At 70.1% G+C, this 18467-nt stretch overlaps 1 protein-coding gene across 1 annotated transcript in view; it reads right to left on the bottom strand.

Annotated features, from left to right (window-relative positions):
* LOC140906204 (SCO-spondin-like) overlaps positions 1-18467 on the bottom strand; it is a 123038-nt gene that overhangs the window by 75438 nt on the left and 29133 nt on the right. Inside the window, exons 24-37 of the mRNA XM_073329696.1 lie at positions 17036-17145; positions 16417-16566; positions 15004-15097; positions 14087-14487; positions 13340-13570; positions 12716-12904; positions 11643-11879; positions 10611-10733; positions 9199-9290; positions 7350-7587; positions 2317-2469; positions 1705-1845; positions 685-867; positions 362-512 (exon numbers count right to left, since the gene is read on the bottom strand). Of these exons, the coding sequence (XP_073185797.1) occupies positions 362-512; positions 685-867; positions 1705-1845; positions 2317-2469; positions 7350-7587; positions 9199-9290; positions 10611-10733; positions 11643-11879; positions 12716-12904; positions 13340-13570; positions 14087-14487; positions 15004-15097; positions 16417-16566; positions 17036-17145 (2493 nt within the window). The remainder of the gene's footprint in view (positions 1-361; positions 513-684; positions 868-1704; positions 1846-2316; positions 2470-7349; positions 7588-9198; positions 9291-10610; positions 10734-11642; positions 11880-12715; positions 12905-13339; positions 13571-14086; positions 14488-15003; positions 15098-16416; positions 16567-17035; positions 17146-18467) is intronic.

Below are 18467 nucleotides of genomic sequence, written 5' to 3'. Positions count from 1 at the left end.
GGCTCTTTCTCTGGTAAAAGGCCCTGCAAACCCGCAGAGGAGTTCGCCCGGAGCCCCAGGAACTGGGTCAGGGTGGGGGTGCCTAAATCAGCCGGATTGCGCCCTGAGCCCTAGGAACCCAAGGGGGTGCCCTGGAGTGTGCAGGTAACACTTACCCACTGCCGGGCCCCTATCCCATGCCCATCGCCCAGGGTTGATGCTCAGAGGCTCCTTTGAACTAACCCAGCCCAGGCCAAGACCCTCCAGAGAGGGGCTGGACCTGACATGGCAGCTGCCCTGGTGGAGCCCCTCAAAATGGCAAAACTCCCCCCCGCCCCCCCCGAAGCCCCCGTGCAGGGGGCAGGAGCCGCCCTCCGCTCACCGGCGGGCCTTGCGGTAGATGCCCCGGCACTGGTGCCCGTTGCCGTGTTTGCTGGGGTTGTTGGGGCTGCGGAAGGACCACTGGATGCTCTGCACACCGCAGGGGCCCAGGCACTCGCCCCAGGGAGACCAGGCCGACCAGCCGCAGTTAACTAGAGACAGACACAGGGAGGGGGCGTGAGACGAGCCCCCACAGCCTCCCGCGCTGCTGCCGCCGCCCAGCCCTGGCAGCCAGGGGCAGCGGGACGCAGGCAGCCAGGAACCAGCCACCCGCAGGCTCGGGAATGGGGGGGGCCGGGGAGCCCGGGGCCCAGCCCCACCTACCAGTGCACTCGGGGTTCTGCCGACACCGCTTCATCTGCCCGTCCTGGCAGGCGCAGATGCGGCAGTTCACCTTCACCAGCTGGCCGGGCCAGTGGCGCACGCCCTCCACCAGGCACGGGCACTCCCGGGGGCGCACGCACTGCTGCTCACTGTCCAGCACCAGCCCCTCCGGGCACCAGCAGCCTGCGGGGGGCAGCACAGACGGCGGGTGAGGGCACACGCTCCCTCAGCCTGTGACGAAGCGGGACTGTTCTTAATGTTTCCTCTGAATAGTGCGGGGGTGCCTCAGTTTCCCCTATACAGTTCTTCAGTGTCTGGGTGGTGGGGTAAGGGTGTATGATCATTGCAGAGTCCTAGAGGGCTGGTGTGTGCAGGGGTCTGGACACAGAGAATGGCCAACACCCTGTTTCCTGGCAGCTGATGGCCTGGGCCCTTCTCCCCAGCAAGGTGAGAGCTAAAGGGTTGGAGAACAAAGGAATCAGGTGTCCTCCCAGCCCCGGAAAGGGACAAAGCCCAGAGGAGGAGGGGCTGGAGGGAGTTTCAGTTTGGGGCAGGCTGGGACATGGAGTGAAGTGCAGACAGGGTTGTCTGGCTCACTGCCCCCCCAAAATGGGCCTGGCTGAGGGGTCCTGTTCTCTGCACCTACAAGCTCTGGTTTAGACCATGTTCGTGTCATCTAATAAACCTTCTGTTTTACTGGCTGGCTGAGAGTCCCGTCTGACTGCGGAGTTGGGGGGCAGGACCCTCTGGCTTCCCCAGGACCCCGCCTGAGCGGACTCGCTGGGGGAAGCGCACGGAGGGGCAGAGGAGGCTGAATGCTCCGAGGTCAGATCCAGGGAGGTGGGAGCCGGGTGAGCTGTGTGTCCTGCAGACAGGCTGCTCCCAGAGAGGAGACTTCCCCAGAGTCCTGCCTGGCTTCGTAGGGAGCAGATCCAGAGCATCGCCCAGGGACTCCGTGACACCTCCAACCTGGCTCCCGCCCCTCTTGGCCCTCCCACCTAGTCCCCCACATGGCCCTACCTGGGCTGCAGGGCCTGTCCCTCTTGCACTTGCCCTTGCTGGCCAGATCGGTGCAGGCCATGGGGCACGGGGCGCATGGCCTGCGCACCAGGCCTGCGGGGCAGGCGGTGGCGTTGAGGCAGCCTTCCAGCTGGCAGGCCTCTGCAGAGAGAGACCAGGGAGTGCGGTTAGTTCACTCAGGGCTGCCCCAGCACCAAGCCCAGGCCCACCAGCCCCCACCACCCGCGGCCCAGCCCTGGGAGCTCCAGGGATGAGGCAGAGGTGCCAGGCTGGGCTCGACCCTCTCGGGAGCCGGCCGCCAGGAGCAGCTGTTCTGGGCCATGATGGCAGCATCGTAGCAACCCCCCCAGCAGAGGGAGCTCCGGGGCCAACAGCAACGCACAGCGGCTCTGGGGGGCCAAGGGCCCCTGATCCCCACTCATGGGCAGGGTAGCCTGGCCAGCAGGCCCCAGGCAGCAGGGAAGGATCTAAGACAGACGGCATCTGTGGGCTCAGCCGAGTGCCAGGCAGCGGGGAAGCACAGGGAGCTGCTCTGCCCCATAGAGCTGCTCCCCAGTGTGGATGCCGGCCGTGCCCAGAGCAGGGAACCCAGCCGCAGCCCCACGGACTCACTGATCTCCAGCGTGCTGGGCGAGGCTCCGGGCAGCTCGGTGCAGTGCCGGCCCCCGTTCCGGGGCGCGATGCACTCCCGACGCCGCACCACCACCCCGCGGCAGTCCTGGGTGCAGTTTGCCCACGTTGCCCACTCGCTCCAGGCACCGTCCACTGCAGGGCACAGAGGGGAGAGGGCTGGTGGGACCGGCCCCACCCACGCACTGCACCAGGCTGGAGTACCCCCCCTATCGCCCGCGTGGGGCTGCAGCGACCCCATCACCTATGTGGGGCTGCAGTGATTCCTGACACATCCCCTTCGGTCTGCCCCGCACCCGGCTGTATGGACACCCCTCTGCCTGCCCCTCCCCCAGCTGTACGGACACCCCTGTCTGCCCCACACCTGGCCATACGGACACCCCTCTGTCTGTCTCACACGGGGCCGCACGGACACCCCTCTGTCCACCCCACGCCCTGATGTATGGACACTCCTCTGTCCCACAGCCAGCTGTACGGACACCCCTCTGTCTGCCCCGCGCCCGGCTGTGCACACCCCTCTGTGTGCCCTGTGCCCGGCTGTGCACACACCCCTCTGTCTGCCCCGCGCCCGGCTCTACACAGACCCCTCTGTCTGCCCCACGCCCGGCTATACACACCCCTCTGTCTGCCCCACGCCCGGCTATACACACCCCTCTGTCTGCCCCGCGCCCGGCTCTACACAGACCCCTCTGTCTGCCCCACGCCCGGCTATACACACCCCTCTGTCTGCCCCACGCCCGGCTATACACACCCCTCTGTCTGCCCCGCGCCCGGCTCTACACAGACCCCTCTGTGTGCCCCGTGCCCGGCTGTGCACACCCCTCTGTGTGTCCCGTGCCCGGCTGTGCACACACCCCTCTGTCTGCCCCACGCCCGGCTGTACACACCCCCCTCTGTCTGCCCCGCGCCCAGCTGTACACACCCCCCTCTGTCTGCCCCGCGCCCGGCTGTACACACCCCCCTCTGTCTGCCCCGCGCCCGGCTCTACACAGACCCCTCTGTCTGCTCCGCGCCCGGCTGTGCACACACCCCTCTGTCTGCCCCGCGCCCGGCTCTACACAGACCCCTCTGTCTGCCAGCGCCCGGCTGTGAACTCACCCCTCTGTCTGCCCCGCGCCCGGCTGTGCACACCCCCCTCTGTCTGCCCCGCGCCCGGCTCTACACAGACCCCTCTGTCTGCCAGCGCCCGGCTGTGCACACACCCCTCTGTCTGCTCCGCGCCCGGCTGTGCACACACCCCCCTCTGTCTGCCCCGCGCCCGGCTGTGCACACCCCCCTCTGTCTGCCCCGCGCCCGGCTCTACACAGACCCCTCTGTCTGCCAGCGCCCGGCTGTGCACACACCCCTCTGTCTGCTCCGCGCCCGGCTGTGCACACACCCCTCTGTCTGCCCCGCGCCCAGCTGTGCACACCCCCCTCTGTCTGCCCCGCGCCCGGCTCTACACAGACCCCTCTGTCTGCCAGCGCCCGGCTGTGAACTCACCCCTCTGTCTGCCCCGCGCCAGGCTGTACGCACCCCTCTGTCTGCCCCACGCCCGGCTGTACACACCCCTCTGTCTGCCCAGCGCCCGGCTGTACGCACACCTCTCTGTCTGCCCCGCGCCCGGCTGTGCACACACCCCTCTGTCTGCCCCGCACCCGGCTGCGCACACCCCCGTCTGTCTGCCCCGCGCCCGGCTGTGCACACACCCCTCTGTCTGCCCCGCGCCCGGCTGTACACACCCCTCTGTCTGCCTGCGCCCGGCTGTGCACACACCCCTCTGTCTGCCCCGCGCCCGGCTGTACACACACCCCTCTGTCTGCCCCGCGCCCGGCTGTACGCACACCCCTCTGTCTGCCCCGCGCCCGGTTGTGCACACACCCCTCTGTCTGCCCCGCGCCCGGCTGTACGCACACCCCTCTGTCTGCCCCGCGCCCGGCTGTACGCACACCCCTCTGTCTGCCCCGCGCCCGGCTGTGCACACACCCCTCTGTCTGCCCAGCGCCCGGCTGTGCACACACCCCTCTGTCTGCCAGCGCCCAGCTGTACACACACCCCTCTGTCTGCCCCGGGCCCGGCTGTACACACACCCCTCTGTCTGCCCCGCGCCCGGCTGTGCACACACCCCTCTGTCTGCCCAGCGCCCGGCTGTGCACACACCCCTCTGTCTGCCCCACGCCCGGCTGTACACAAACCCCTCTGTCTGCCCCACGCCCGGCTGTACACAAACCCCTCTGTCTGCCCCACGCCCGGCTGTACACACACCCCTCTGTCTGCCCAGCGCCCGGCTGTGCACACACCCCTCTGTCTGCCCCGCGCCCGGCTGTACACACCCCTCTGTCTGCCCCACGCCCGGCTGTACACACCCCTCTGTCTGCCCCGCGCCCGGCTGTACACACCCCCCTCTGTCTGCCCCACGCCCAGCTGTACACACCCCCCTCTGTCTGCCCCGCGCCCGGCTGTGCACACACCCCCCTCTGTCTGCCCCACGCACGGCTGTACACACCCCTCTGTCTGCCCCGCGCCCGGCTGTACACACACCCCTCTGTCTGCCCCGCGCCCGGCTGTACACACACCCCTCTGTCTGCCCCACGCCCGGCTGTACACACCCCTCTGTCTGCCCCACGCCCGGCTGTACACACCCCTCTGTCTGCCCCGCACTGGGCTGTGCACACACCCCTCTGTCTGCCCCGCGCCCGGCTGTACGCACACCCCTCTGTCTGCCCAGCGCCCGGCTGTACACACCCCTCTGTCTGCCCAGCGCCCGGCTGTACACACCCCTCTGTCTGCCCAGCGCCCGGCTGTACACACCCCTCTGTCTGCCCGCACCCGGCTGTGCACACCCCCCTCTGTCTGCCCCGCGCCCGGCTGTACACAGACCCCTCTGTCTGCCAGCGCCCGGCTGTGCACACACCCCTCTGTCTGCTCCGCGCCCGGCTGTGCACACACCCCTCTGTCTGCCCCGCGCCCAGCTGTGCACACCCCCCTCTGTCTGCCCCGCGCCCGGCTCTACACAGACCCCTCTGTCTGCCAGCGCCCGGCTGTGAACTCACCCCTCTGTCTGCCCCGCGCCAGGCTGTACGCACCCCTCTGTCTGCCCCACGCCCGGCTGTACACACCCCTCTGTCTGCCCAGCGCCCGGCTGTACGCACACCTCTCTGTCTGCCCCGCGCCCGGCTGTGCACACACCCCTCTGTCTGCCCCGCACCCGGCTGCGCACACCCCCGTCTGTCTGCCCCGCGCCCGGCTGTGCACACACCCCTCTGTCTGCCCCGCGCCCGGCTGTACACACCCCTCTGTCTGCCTGCGCCCGGCTGTGCACACACCCCTCTGTCTGCCCCGCGCCCGGCTGTACACACACCCCTCTGTCTGCCCCGCGCCCGGCTGTACGCACACCCCTCTGTCTGCCCCGCGCCCGGTTGTGCACACACCCCTCTGTCTGCCCCGCGCCCGGCTGTACGCACACCCCTCTGTCTGCCCCGCGCCCGGCTGTACGCACACCCCTCTGTCTGCCCCGCGCCCGGCTGTGCACACACCCCTCTGTCTGCCCAGCGCCCGGCTGTGCACACACCCCTCTGTCTGCCAGCGCCCAGCTGTACACACACCCCTCTGTCTGCCCCGGGCCCGGCTGTACACACACCCCTCTGTCTGCCCCGCGCCCGGCTGTGCACACACCCCTCTGTCTGCCCAGCGCCCGGCTGTGCACACACCCCTCTGTCTGCCCCACGCCCGGCTGTACACAAACCCCTCTGTCTGCCCCACGCCCGGCTGTACACAAACCCCTCTGTCTGCCCCACGCCCGGCTGTACACACACCCCTCTGTCTGCCCAGCGCCCGGCTGTGCACACACCCCTCTGTCTGCCCCGCGCCCGGCTGTACACACCCCTCTGTCTGCCCCACGCCCGGCTGTACACACCCCTCTGTCTGCCCCGCGCCCGGCTGTACACACCCCCCTCTGTCTGCCCCACGCCCGGCTGTACACACCCCCCTCTGTCTGCCCCGCGCCCGGCTGTGCACACACCCCCCTCTGTCTGCCCCACGCACGGCTGTACACACCCCTCTGTCTGCCCCGCGCCCGGCTGTACACACACCCCTCTGTCTGCCCCGCGCCCGGCTGTACACACACCCCTCTGTCTGCCCCACGCCCGGCTGTACACACCCCTCTGTCTGCCCCACGCCCGGCTGTACACACCCCTCTGTCTGCCCCGCACTGGGCTGTGCACACACCCCTCTGTCTGCCCCGCGCCCGGCTGTACGCACACCCCTCTGTCTGCCCAGCGCCCGGCTGTACACACCCCTCTGTCTGCCCAGCGCCCGGCTGTACACACCCCTCTGTCTGCCCGCACCCGGCTGTGCACACACCCCTCTGTCTGCCCCGCGCCCGGCTGTACACACACCCCTCTGTCTGCCCCGCGCCCGGCTGTACACACACCCCTCTGTCTGCCCCACGCCCGGCTGTGCAGACACCCCTCTGTCTGCCAGCACCCGGCTGTGCACAAACCCCTCTGTCTCCCCAGCGCCCAGCTGTGCACACACCCCTCTGTCTGCCCCGCGCCCGGCTGTGCATACACCCCTCTGTCTGCCCCGCGCCCGGCTGTACACACACCCCTCTGTCTGCCCCGCTCCCGGCTGTACACACCCCTCTGTCTGCCCCGCGCCCGGCTGTACACACACCCCTCTGTCTGCCCCGTGCCTGGCTGTACACACACCCCTCTGTCTGCCCCGCTCCCGGCTGTACACACCCCTCTGTCTGCCCCACGCCCGGCTGTACGCACACCCCTCTGTCTGCCCCACGCCCGGCTGTGCACACACCCCTCTGTCTGCCCCGTGCCTGGCTGTACACACACCCCTCTGTCTGCCTGCGCCCGGCTGTACACAAACCCCTCTGTCTCCCCAGCGCCCGGCTGTGCACACACCCCTCTGTCTGCCCCGTGCCTGGCTGTACACACACCCCTCTGTCTGCCCCGCGCCCGGCTGTACACACACCCCTCTCTCTGCCCCGCGCCCGGCTGTACGCACCCCCCAGCCCGTCTCACCTGGGCAGGCCACGGCGAAGCACTGCTGGGCCTGCGTCTCCTCGCCATGGCATTGGCGTAGAACATCGTTGGCCCGCCTGGTGCAGACCCGCCTGCGGATCTGCAAGCCCGTCCCACAGGACCGGCTGCAGGTGCTCCACGGGGCCCAGGGGCTCCAGAGCCCGCAGTCCCGCTCGTCGGAGGGCAGCCAGCCCGAGGCCTCGCTGCCATCAGCGCAATCCGCCAGCCCGTTACACACCTGCAGGGAGACACACTGAGCCGCCCTGGGAGAGGCAGAGACGCACAGAGATGGGGGGCGACAGTGACGGGGCCAGGAAAGGCCGGGGGGAGGCAGAGACCAGCGAAGGGAGCAGGGGACAGGGAGAGAGCAGGGCAGGGCAGGGCAGGGGAAGGCAGGCAGTCTGGGTGGGTGAGGGAAGCAGAGATGAGCGAAGGGAGCAGGGGACAGGGAGAGGGCAGGGCAGGGGAAGGCAGGCAGTCTGGGTGGGTGAAGGAAGCAGAGAGCATTAAAGGGTGCGGTGCGAGGGAGCAGGGAGTATTAACCTGGGAATGTTGCATGGGAGTTTTACTAGTTTACTGTCTGCATTGATACTAGATAGTGCTGGGAAATAAGGGGGTGACTTGACTGAGGAACGATACCTGAGCCTGTAACCTGAGCCCAGGGGCCAGGTGACACCTTCTGCCCCAGACTAGACAAAGGCTAGAGGAGGAGCTGGGGGCTGTGGCTGGGGGAGACGGCTGGAGGGGGTTTTTATTTGGAGCTGGCTGGGGAAATGGAGGGAGGCCCAGAACCGAGGTCTGGGCTCCCCACCCCCCAAGATGGACCTGACTGAGGGGTTGTGTTCTCTGTACCTACAAGCTCTGGTTTGGATCGTGTTCCTGTCATCTAATAAACCTCTGTGTTACTGGCTGGCTGAGAGTCCTGGGGAATCGCAGGAAGTGGGGGGTGCAGGGCCCTGACTCCCCCACACTCTGTGACAGCAGGGGACAGGGCAGGGGAAGGAAGGGGACAGGGCAGGGCAGGGGAAGGCAGGGAAGGGCAAGTAGTATGGGCAGGTGAGGGAAGTAGAGACCAGGGAAGGGGACAGGGGGAGGGCAGGGCAGGCAGTATGGGCAGGTGAGGGAAGCAGAGACCAGCCGGTGTAAGAAGGACCCTATGAGCCGAGTGCAGACAGGACAGAGCAGCGGGCGCGAGGGGGCACTCTGGACTGGCATCAGGAGGCAAGGGCTGGGTGGCGCAGCTGTCCGATGCTGGTAGGATCCAGCCGGCTCTGCCCTGCCGGGGAGTGGCAGGCAGGGAAGGAAGAGCTGGGAAGGGAGATGAGGGCTAGGCATGCCTGGCAGGCTGGCGGGGGGCAGAGGAGGTTGGCGCAGCAGCCCCCAGGCTCTCTCAGTGGTTGAGGATGAGGCTGCCGGGTGCCAGGGGTGTGATGCATCGGCGAGGGGAGCATGGCGAGAGGGGGCAGAGAGACGACCCTTGGCCAGGGGAGGGCGGTGGAGACAGAGGCGGGGGGGAGCACTGAGGCAGGCATAGGGGACAGGAGGGGGCAGCCTGGGCAGTGCTTCCAGGGAGCTCGCATGTCTTGGGCTAGGGCACAGGGCTGAAGCGGGGAGTCTATGCACACTGGGCCCAGCTCACCCAGGGGCACTGCCCCTTCCTCCTCCCTGGACGCTAGCCAGAGGGGAGCTCTGCCATGCAGACCTGCCCAGACCCGATTGGCCAGCACCTCTCAGCCCCACAGGCAGGGGAGTGGAGCCGGGGCAGGGCTGGGCCAGCAGCCGCACACAACAACGTCTTGGAGCCCCCAACAGGGGCACTGCCCCCCTCGGCCCCCAGCCCCAGCCATACCTGCTTAAAGGGGATGCATTTGCCTTCAGCACACGAGTACTCGGTGCAGGGCCCCACCGTCTGGTTCCTCTCGCCGGGTGGGACGTGATGGTCTGCAGGGGGGCCGATGAGGGGCAGTGAGAGGCCCAGGGGATCTGCCCATCAAAGCCACGGCCCTCCACCCACTCCCCCCGTGCCCATCAAAGCCACGGCCCTCCGCCCGCTCCCCCCGTGCCCATCACGGCCTCGGCCCTCCACCCGCTCCCCCTGTGCCCATCACGGCCACAGACCCATGCCCGCTCCCCCCGTGCCCATGATGGCCACAGCCCTCCGCCCGCTCCCCCCGTGCCCATCACGGCCTCGGCCCTCCGCCCGCTCCCCCCGTGCCCATCACGGCCTCGGCCCTCCACCCGCTCCCCCTGTGCCCGTCACGGCCACAGACCCATGCCCGCTCCCCCCGTGCCCATCACGGCCTCGGCCCTCCACCCGCTCCCCCCGTGCCCATCACGGCCTCGGCCCTCCGCCCGCTCCCCCCGTGCCCATCACGGCCTCGGCCCTCCGCCCGCTCCCCCCGTGCCCATCACGGCCTCGGCCCTCCGCCCGCTCCCCCTGTGCCCGTCACGGCCACAGACCCATGCCCGCTCCCCCCGTGCCCATCACGGCCTTGGCCCTCCGCCCGCTCCCCCCGTGCCCATCACGGCCTCGGCCCTCCGCCCGCTCCCCCCGTCCCCGTCACGGCCTCAGCCCTCCGCCCGCTCCCCCCGTGCCCGTCACGGCCTCGGCCCTCCGCCCGCTCCCCCCGTGCCCATCACGGCCTCGGCCCTCCGCCCGCTCCCCCCGTGCCCATCACGGCCTCGGCCCTCCGCCCGCTCCCCCCGTCCCCGTCACGGCCTTGGCCCTCCGCCCGCTCCCCCCGTGCCCATCACGGCCTCGGCCCTCCGCCCGCTCCCCCTGTGCCCATCACGGCCTCGGCCCTCCGCCTGCTCCCCCCGTGCCCATCACGGCCTCGGCCCTCCGCCCGCTCCCCCTGTGCCCATCACGGCCTCGGCCCTCCGCCCGCTCCCCCCGTCCCCGTCACGGCCTTGGCCCTCCGCCCGCTCCCCCCGTGCCCATCACGGCCTCGGCCCTCCGCCCGCTCCCCCTGTGCCCATCACGGCCTCGGCCCTCCGCCTGCTCCCCCCGTCCCCGTCACAACCACGGGCCCCTGTAGTTTGGCATCGTTGCCTCCCTGCAGTACAAGCTCTGATCAATGTGCCTATGTAGCCCCATGGCCCCCCTGTGCGGGCTCAGACCAATCGTCCGGTCACCCTGCCATTCACCCCCCCCCGTGTTCAGCCTGTGCAGGGCTTGGAGCAGCCCCCCATCCCAACAGATGTGCTGCTGGGAGCGCCCAGGCCTGTGCGATGCCCCCCGCCCCCCGCGGCCACCCTCACCGCAGGCCAGCTCGTCCTCGCTCTGGGGGCAGTCCTGCAAGCCGTCGCACACCCGGGAGACGTTCACGCACATGCGGTTGTTGCAGACGAAGAGCCCTGGGCAGGGTGGGATCTCGGTGGATCCTGCCAGGGAAGGAAGGGAGATCAGTGACCCTGCTCTGGGGCACGGGGGGGAAGGGGCAGGACCACCCCGGCCAGCACCAAGGGTGCAGGCGGGTGCAGTGTCTGCTGCTGCCTGGGGCTGGGGGGGGTTGCCTGCATGACCAGCCCCTGGCTGCGTCGTCAGTGGGAACCGAAGCCAGGGCCTGTCGATGTCACCGTGTGGGGCCCCGCGGCCAGAGTGGAAAGGCGAGTGGGCTGGGCAGGACCCAGGGCAGCGAACAGAGCCTTTTGCCCACTCAGCGGGCTTGGCTCTGTGCCCGAATCGGAGCCCGGCTCGGGGAGGGGGGCGGGAGGGGCCCAAAGCCGGCCGGTTCTGGAGGGTTACACCAGGGACCCCAAGGCATAGGTGTGGCTGGCCCGCACTGAGGACTCACCACGTGCCCTCGGCTCACTCTGCACGTTCGCCAGGCGCGGGGTCCGTGGTCAGCGGGGCTCTGGCAGAGGGGACCCCCCGCGGCCTCGTCTGCCCCGGAGAGCCCCACCGTCTCCGAGTGCAGCTCTGAGCAGCCGGCGTAGCCGGCACCGGGCTGGGCATGGGTCAGCAGCCAGCACAGAGCAGGGCACTTTGCGCCAGCTCCGTGGGGCCCTGTCACCCCTGACGGAGGGGCTCAGAGCAGAGGGACTGAAACGTCCTGCCCCACTGGCGCTGACTGGCCAGGGTGCGAAAGCCACAGCATGCTCCCGGCCACGCCCTGGCCACTCACCTGAGGGACCGAACGGGGGAGCTGGGGGCTGGACAGGGGGAGCAATCCTGCAGGGGGTCACAGGGGCCCCGGGGCGGGGAGGCCAGCAGGGACAAGGAGGAGAGGAGGAAAGGCCCCGGGAGGCGCGGGCTGGGCCGGGCCGGGCTGGAGCCGGCGCTGGGCTCACCGCAGTTGTCGGTGCTCTCGTCGGACCGGTCCCGGCACTGGGGGATGCCGTCGCACAGCTGCCCGTAGGGGATGCACTCGGCGCTGACGGCGCACGTGTGCTGGTCCAGGCCGCAGGTCCGGTTGCACAGCAGCTCGTCGCTGCCGTCCAGGCAGTCGGCCTCGTCGTCGCACACCCAGCCGCGCGGCGTGCACTCCCCGCTGCCGCAGCGGAACTCGTAGCGGCCACACGGGGGCGCTGTGAGGGGAGACCGAGGGAGCCCTCAGGGCTCGGTCCTGCGGGGGGGGGGGGGGCTTCCTACAGGGAGCCCCCGGGGAGAGGACCCAGCGGCAGCCTCATCCCCTGCTCGCTGCACACGACAGCTCCAACGCCTCGATCCCAGCAGGGGGCGCTGTGGGGAGGGGGCGGGGCGCCAGCTGTGGGGGGAGCTCCCAGCAGGGGGCGCTGGTTTGTGAGGGGCTCCCAGTTATTCCAGTCTTGGCCCCTCCCGGCAGGGGTCGCTGTGGGGAGCAGGGTGGGGCGCGGGCTATGGGGGGGGCTCCCGGCAGGGGGCGCTGTCGGGAGCAGGGTGGGGTGCGGGCTATGGGGGGGCTCCCGGCAGGGGGCACTGTGGGGAGCAGGGTGGGGTGCAGGCTATGGGGGGGCTCCCGGCAGGGGGCGCTGTGGGGCGGGGGTGGGGTGCCGGCTGTGGGGGGGGCTCCCAGCAGGGGGTGCTGTGGGGCGGGGGTGGGGTGCCGGCTGTGGGGGGGCTCCCGGCAGGGGTCGCTGTGGGGAGCAGGGTGGGGTGCCGGCTGTGGGGGGGGCTCCCGGCAGGGGGTGCTGTGGGGAGCAGGGTGGGGTGCCGGCTGTGGGGGGGCTCCCGGCAGGGGGTGCTGTGGGAAGCAGGGTGGGGTGCCGGCTGTGGGGGGAGCTCCCGGCAGGGGTCGCTGTGGGAAGCAGGGTGGGGTGCCGGCTGTGGGGGGAGCTCCCGGCAGGGGGCACAGTGGGGAGCGGGGAGGAGCTGTGCCCCACTGCTGCTGTCTGGCCAGAGTGCGGAAGCCGCAGCCCCCCCACAGCGGCCCCTGGCCACTCACCGGCGGTGCGGTTGGCCGGCGGCAGGCGAGTCACGGGCAGCGCCGTGGGCAGGGTGACGGGCAGGGGGCACCGAGCTGGGCTCTCGTCAGAGCCGTCCCTGCAGTCCCAGGCTCCGTCGCACACCCGCATCCGGCTGACACAGGAACCGTCCGGGCACGGCAGCTGCCCCGGGGCACAGGTCACCCGGCCTGAAGGGGGAGAATTCAGAGATGGGCTGCCCGGCCACATGCTGCCACCCAGCCGAGGGCAGCTCCCCGCTCAGGCCCCAGGGCAGGGGGAGGCGCATTGGTGGGCAGGTTGGCAGCTCTCGCTGCTGCCCGCGCTCGGCTCCCCAGGGGCATCCAGGCTCCCGGGCCGTCAGCCTGGCCCCCTCAGGAGCACGGCATTCATTCCAGGGCCTGCCCGGCGGCATGGCGGGGCTCTGAGGGGAGGAGGCGGGTGGCCATCCCGGCTGTGGCGAAGGGGTGGCTGGCCGTGGAGGACGGTCCTGGCGGGGTGGCGGGGCGAGGCCAGGCCTGGCAAGGGGGTGGTTGCCCCTGGGTGGTGGGTGGCCCCAGCACAGCAGAGGGGGAAGCCAGCGGGGGGGGAGAGGAGCCACGTGGGGTGGTGGACCAGCAGCTCACCTGGGCAGAAGGCCTCATCGGTGCCAGCCGGGCAGTCCCTCTTCCCGTCGCACACCAGGGCCGGCGGGAGGCACAGCGCGTCCGGGCACTGGAAGTCGCCGGGGGGGCACACGCACTCCCGCTCGTCGCTGAAGTCCCCGCAGTCGTCGTGCCCGTCGCAGCGATGCAGATAGGGCAGGCACCGCCCTGCTGCACAGCTGAACTCCCCGGCCCCGCAGGAGGGGCCGCAGCCTGCCGGGGCCAGCCGGGGTCAGAATCTCCTCCCACCGGGCAGCCCCGGCAGCGTGGGCGAGGCATGGTCCACACCCCACCCCCCAGGCTCCTCGGGGAACGGCCCATGTCCAGCAACCTGGCACTCGGCTACCGGGAGAAGGGCCCAAGCTCCCCCGGGGGGTCTCCACAGGGAGCCGGTGGCACCGACAGGAGGGCGCAGGCCCCACGCTCTGCCGCGGGATCATCCCGTCACTCACCATGCAGGGCCTGCTCCGCCTTCCGCTCCGGGAGCCCCACAGCAAATCGCCCGCCCGGGCCCCGCACTCTGAGCCACGCGTGCATAGGGGGCAGGGCTGGGATCTCTGCCTGGGGATCTCCAGAGGGGCTCAGCCGGGGCGTCACCTCACCTCGTAGGCCCCAGTACACGGCCGGCGCCATCACACAGGCTCTAGGGCTGGCTCGGTAGCCCACTGGCCAGGTGGGCGGCCCTGCCCAGCCCCTCGCTAGCCCCGCCGCCCATGGCCCGTCACTCACCAGCCTCATCGGACTCGTCGGCGAAGCCACAGTCCAGCTCCCCATCGCAGACGTGCGCCCGGGGGATGCAGCGCCCATTGGCGCAGCGGAACTCCTGCTGGGCGCAGCCGGGCGCCGGGCAGTCGCGCTCGTCCGAGCGGTCCAGGCAGTCGTCGGTGCCGTCGCAGCGGTACCCCCAGGCCACGCACTGCCCGCTGGCGCACCGGAACTGGTGCGGGGCACAGCTGGGCGCGCAGAACTCGTCCGAGCCGTCCCCGCAGTCGTCCTCGTTGTCGCAGACCCAGGCGCTGGGCACGCAGCGCCCGCCCGTGCGGCAGGCGAACTGCGCCTCGGGGCAGCGGGCCGGGGCCACGCAGGGTTCTGCGGGGGCATCACACTGCCACAGCCCCGCCTCGCACGTGCTGCGGGCCACGGGAGAGCGGGCGTCAGGGCCTCGCTGGGCAGGGACGCCACGGAGCGGAAGCAAAGCAAAGCTCCTGAAAATGTCTGTCTGCCCGTCTGTCTGTTGGGGGAGCTGCCTCCCCGGGAGGGGGGATGCCGCGGGTTGGGGAAGGCAGCGCCCAGAGAGTCCACTCTAGCCCGGGGAGGGCTCTTTGGGATCTGCTGGGACCTGGCCATCCCCACGCCGCAGCTCCACCGACGGGGGCGACTCGACACAGAGCACAGCTCCCAGCTGGCAGGAGGGTATGGCCGCCCTTCACCTACCCCTGGGCAAGCTGCCCTTAGCCTCTCCTGGCTGTCACCTCAGGGCATGGGGCTGGCAGGGAGCCCCCTGGGCTGTGGGAAAGCCCCCCGGCTGGGCAGAGCACGCGCCTCGAGGGGAGCTCCGAGGGCGCTCGGCGGAGGCAGGGCCGGAAGATGGGTGGGAGGGAGCTAGCACAGGGGAGACAGCTCGCAGGGCACTAGCCTGAACTCACCAGTTCTTGCACTCCTGCTTCACCACAGCGCCCGCCGGGAACGAGATGCCCTCCCAGTAACAGGGGCACTCGGCGGGGTCGATGCAGCTGCCATCTGCCGGGGCAAGCGGGAGAGCGATGCTGTCCAGGCCCTGGAGATCCCCTACTTTACCCCAGGGCCTCGGGGACTCAGGGCCCCACACGCAGCCGGGAGGGCTGCAGGGGAGCACTGGGAGGGACAGCCTTCCCCCCACCCTGTTCCCGAGCAGCCAGTTCTGGCGGGTGAGAGCCTATCCCCAGCGCACTTCGAGCGAGCAGCGGTGTCTCCACGCTCTCACCCACAGCCTGCTTCTGAACCAGGGTGGAGTGAGGGGCATCCTGGCTCCAGGGCCGGCACAGTGTGGCACCGAGGGGCACCGGTGGTGAGAGGCCTTTCCTGTGGATGCCTCAGACAGCCTGGGGTCAGCGGGCGCCCGTCAGCCAGCAAACCACACAAGGACATGTGACCTAAGACTCCATCTTTTACCAGTAACTGTCCGTGCTCACGCGACCCTGGACTCCATCGCGGGCCAGTGACTTCCCCTGCATTGGGCTGTGACATCGCAGCTGGGCCCTTCCTGCTCTGGGCACTTGCAAAAGCCTGACAGGGAGCCAGGGGCTGGGACGCTGAAGGGGGACTGTGGTTTGGGCTGCTTGTGAACCAACGTGGTGACACAAGAGCGAGTTGCCTTTTGTTACTGGCCCGGTGACTCTAACCCCGGAATAAACCACCACTTTTGGGGGTTGTCTCCCCATTTCTGGCAGCCTGCCCTGAGTGGGGCATGCTCAGTGTGGCCCATCCAGGCCCCAAGTCACACCTGGGACAGGCTCCGTCTCCCCACACTCCAGCACGGGGCGCAGGGGCCGGAGACCTGCTGGAAACGGAGGCAGCCGTGGCACCCCCTTCCCGCCCCCAGCGCCCCCGTCCCGGCCCCAGCGTCTCGTCCCAGCCCCCAGCACCCCCGTCCTGCCCCCAGCGCCCCCGTCCCCGCCCTGCCCCCAGCGCCCCTGTCCTGCCCCCAGCGCCCCCGTCCCGGCCCCAGCGTCTCGTCCCAGCCCCCAGCACCCCCGTCCTGCCCCCAGCGCCCCCGTCCCTGCCCTGCCCCCAGTGCCCCTGTCCTGCCACCAGCGTCCAGTCCCTGCTCTGCCCCCAGCGCCCCCTGTCCCTGCCCCCAGCGCCCCGTCCCCGCCCCCAGTGCCCCCGTCCCGCCCGCAGCATTCCCGTCCCGCCCCCCAGCACCCAGTCCCCGCCCTGCCCCCAGCGCCCCCGTCCTGGCCCTAGCGCCCCCGTCCCGCCCCCCAGCGCCCCCTGTCCCTGCCCCCAGCGTCACCGCCCTGCCCCCAGCCTCCAGTCACCCCAGCGCCCCCGTCACCGCCCAGCCCCCAGCAGCTCACCATGCAGGACCCTGCCGTCGGGGCAGAAGCAGCCCTCCACGCAGGAGATGGCATCACAGTGCTCGGCGGGCTCCAGGCCGAAGTTCTTGCAGGTCTGGGGGCAGGCGGGGCCGCAGGCTTCGTACTCCAGCCCGTTATCGCACTGCATGGCTGGCAGGGAGGCAGGGGTCACTGCCACCGGCCAGGCGCTGGCTCTCCGGGGGCTGAGGAGGCCTGGGAGCCAGGTGTGGGGGCTACACGCTGCTAACGGCCCCAGCCCGGGGAAACAGAGCCCTCCCGCCTCCAGCCTGGCCTGGAAACCTGCAGCTGCCGCCGGCTGGGGCAGGGATGGGGGGGGGAGAGGGCAAACCCACAGGGCCTGGGCTCTGTGTCCTGCCCCCCTCCAACTCCGTCCCGCCCCTCCAGCCCCGGACAGCTAGCCGGATTCCCGCGGCTGGTCACTCTCTGCGATGGACCCCGCAGCTGTGGCAGGGGAGCAAACAGCCCTAGGGGGAGCCCCCGGCCCAAGGAGGCCTCCTGGCCCACACAGGAGCTCTGCCCATGACTGCCAGCCCCAGCCCCTCTCCAGGCTCAGCCCAGGGCTGTTGCTGCGGGGCCCTGGGGGCGGGGGGGCACTTACGGCACAGCTCCTGGCTCCTCCAGCGGACGTACACCCCGCGCTTGTTACACTCCTCGGCGTAGGCGGCGATGGCCGTGCACAGACACTCGCAGTCCCCCCCGGCATCGCACCTGCCCACACACAGCGCCGCATCAGCCGCCGGCAGCCGGGGAGGGGCAGCCGACGGCCGGGCGCGCACCGCCCACAAGCCAGATGTGACCTGCAGTGGGGGATTCATCTCCCTGTCCAGCGTGCTTCCCTACTGACCGTGGGAGGGGAGGGGAACCCGGGCTCCATGCTCAGACCGGGGCTCCCCGAGGGCAGGGGGAAGCCAGCCTGGGCCCCTTCAGCCCCGAGCTCCCCCTGTGCACCGACCCCCCCGATGCACCGACCCCCCCAGGGACACACAAATTCAGCCTCCTGCCCCTTCTCTAGAGGCCAGGCTGGCGCCACTCGCCCTGGGGGGCTCTTGCTCCCTCCCTAGCATCCCTCACGCCAGCCCTGAGCCCCTCACGAAACACCCTCTCCCCAGCAAGGCGATCCCCGGGCTGTCGGGGCCAGCTGTAATGGTGAGCAGAGCCAGGGGAGGCCAGCACCCACTGCCCAGCTCTCACACCAAAGCCTGCACAGACCACTGGCTGCAGGGAACGGCATGGGGCAGCCTTGCAGCCCTGCCGCCTGTGACGGAGTGGGAATTGCTCAGAATGTATGAATAATGTGCGTGCCTCAGTTTCCCCTATGTGGTACTTGGGTAACTGGGTGGGGGAAAGGGTTGTTTACTCTTTGCAGAGCCCCAGAGGGCCAGGCTGCCTGGGGCCCACACCCCTGGACAGTCCCAGAAGACAATGACCATTGCAATTGCCCAGACATTTGGCACCTAGCAACAAATGACCATAGACAGAGGCCCTGTTTGTGTGTGTCCGTGTGTCCAGCTGGAGGACAAAGGGCTGGGGAGGAGCCAGGTGGGGCTATTAAGTGTGGGCTGCTGAGGCAGGGGAGAAGCTTCTGGACTGGGTCCAAAGAGGGGTCACAGCTCTGGGACCGACCCCGATGGACTATGCCGTAACTTTCTCTTCTCTATGGTAACCAAGGATTTTCTGTGCTGTGCTCAGACGTCCCTCCTGCAGTCACACGCTGGCCGAGAGTCACTGCGGAGTCAGGAAGTCGGGGTGCGTTGCTCCCTTTGGGGGTGCAAGTCTCCCTCCTGGGTCCAACCCAGTGGACTCGCTGAGGGGAGCGCCGGGCGTGAAGCAGGGGGGCTGACGGCTCTGAGGTTTGGTCCCGGGAGGTGGGGAAGCTGAGGGGCGGATCCCTGTGAGAGTGCGACCCTGAGGGGGCTGACACACAGAGGGGTCCTCCCAGGGACTGCTCCACACCGTGCAATAGTACCGGGCCTCTGGGTTCATGACACCACCCCTCACCAGCGCTCAGCGCCCAGGCCCCAGAGCCAGCC

The sequence above is a fragment of the Lepidochelys kempii genome, chromosome 2, assembly GCF_965140265.1.
Source record: "Lepidochelys kempii isolate rLepKem1 chromosome 2, rLepKem1.hap2, whole genome shotgun sequence".
NCBI classification, from domain to species: domain Eukaryota; kingdom Metazoa; phylum Chordata; order Testudines; family Cheloniidae; genus Lepidochelys; species Lepidochelys kempii.
The sequence above is the reverse complement of the archived record's forward strand: the minus strand, read 5'-3'. Positions and strand labels throughout refer to the sequence as shown.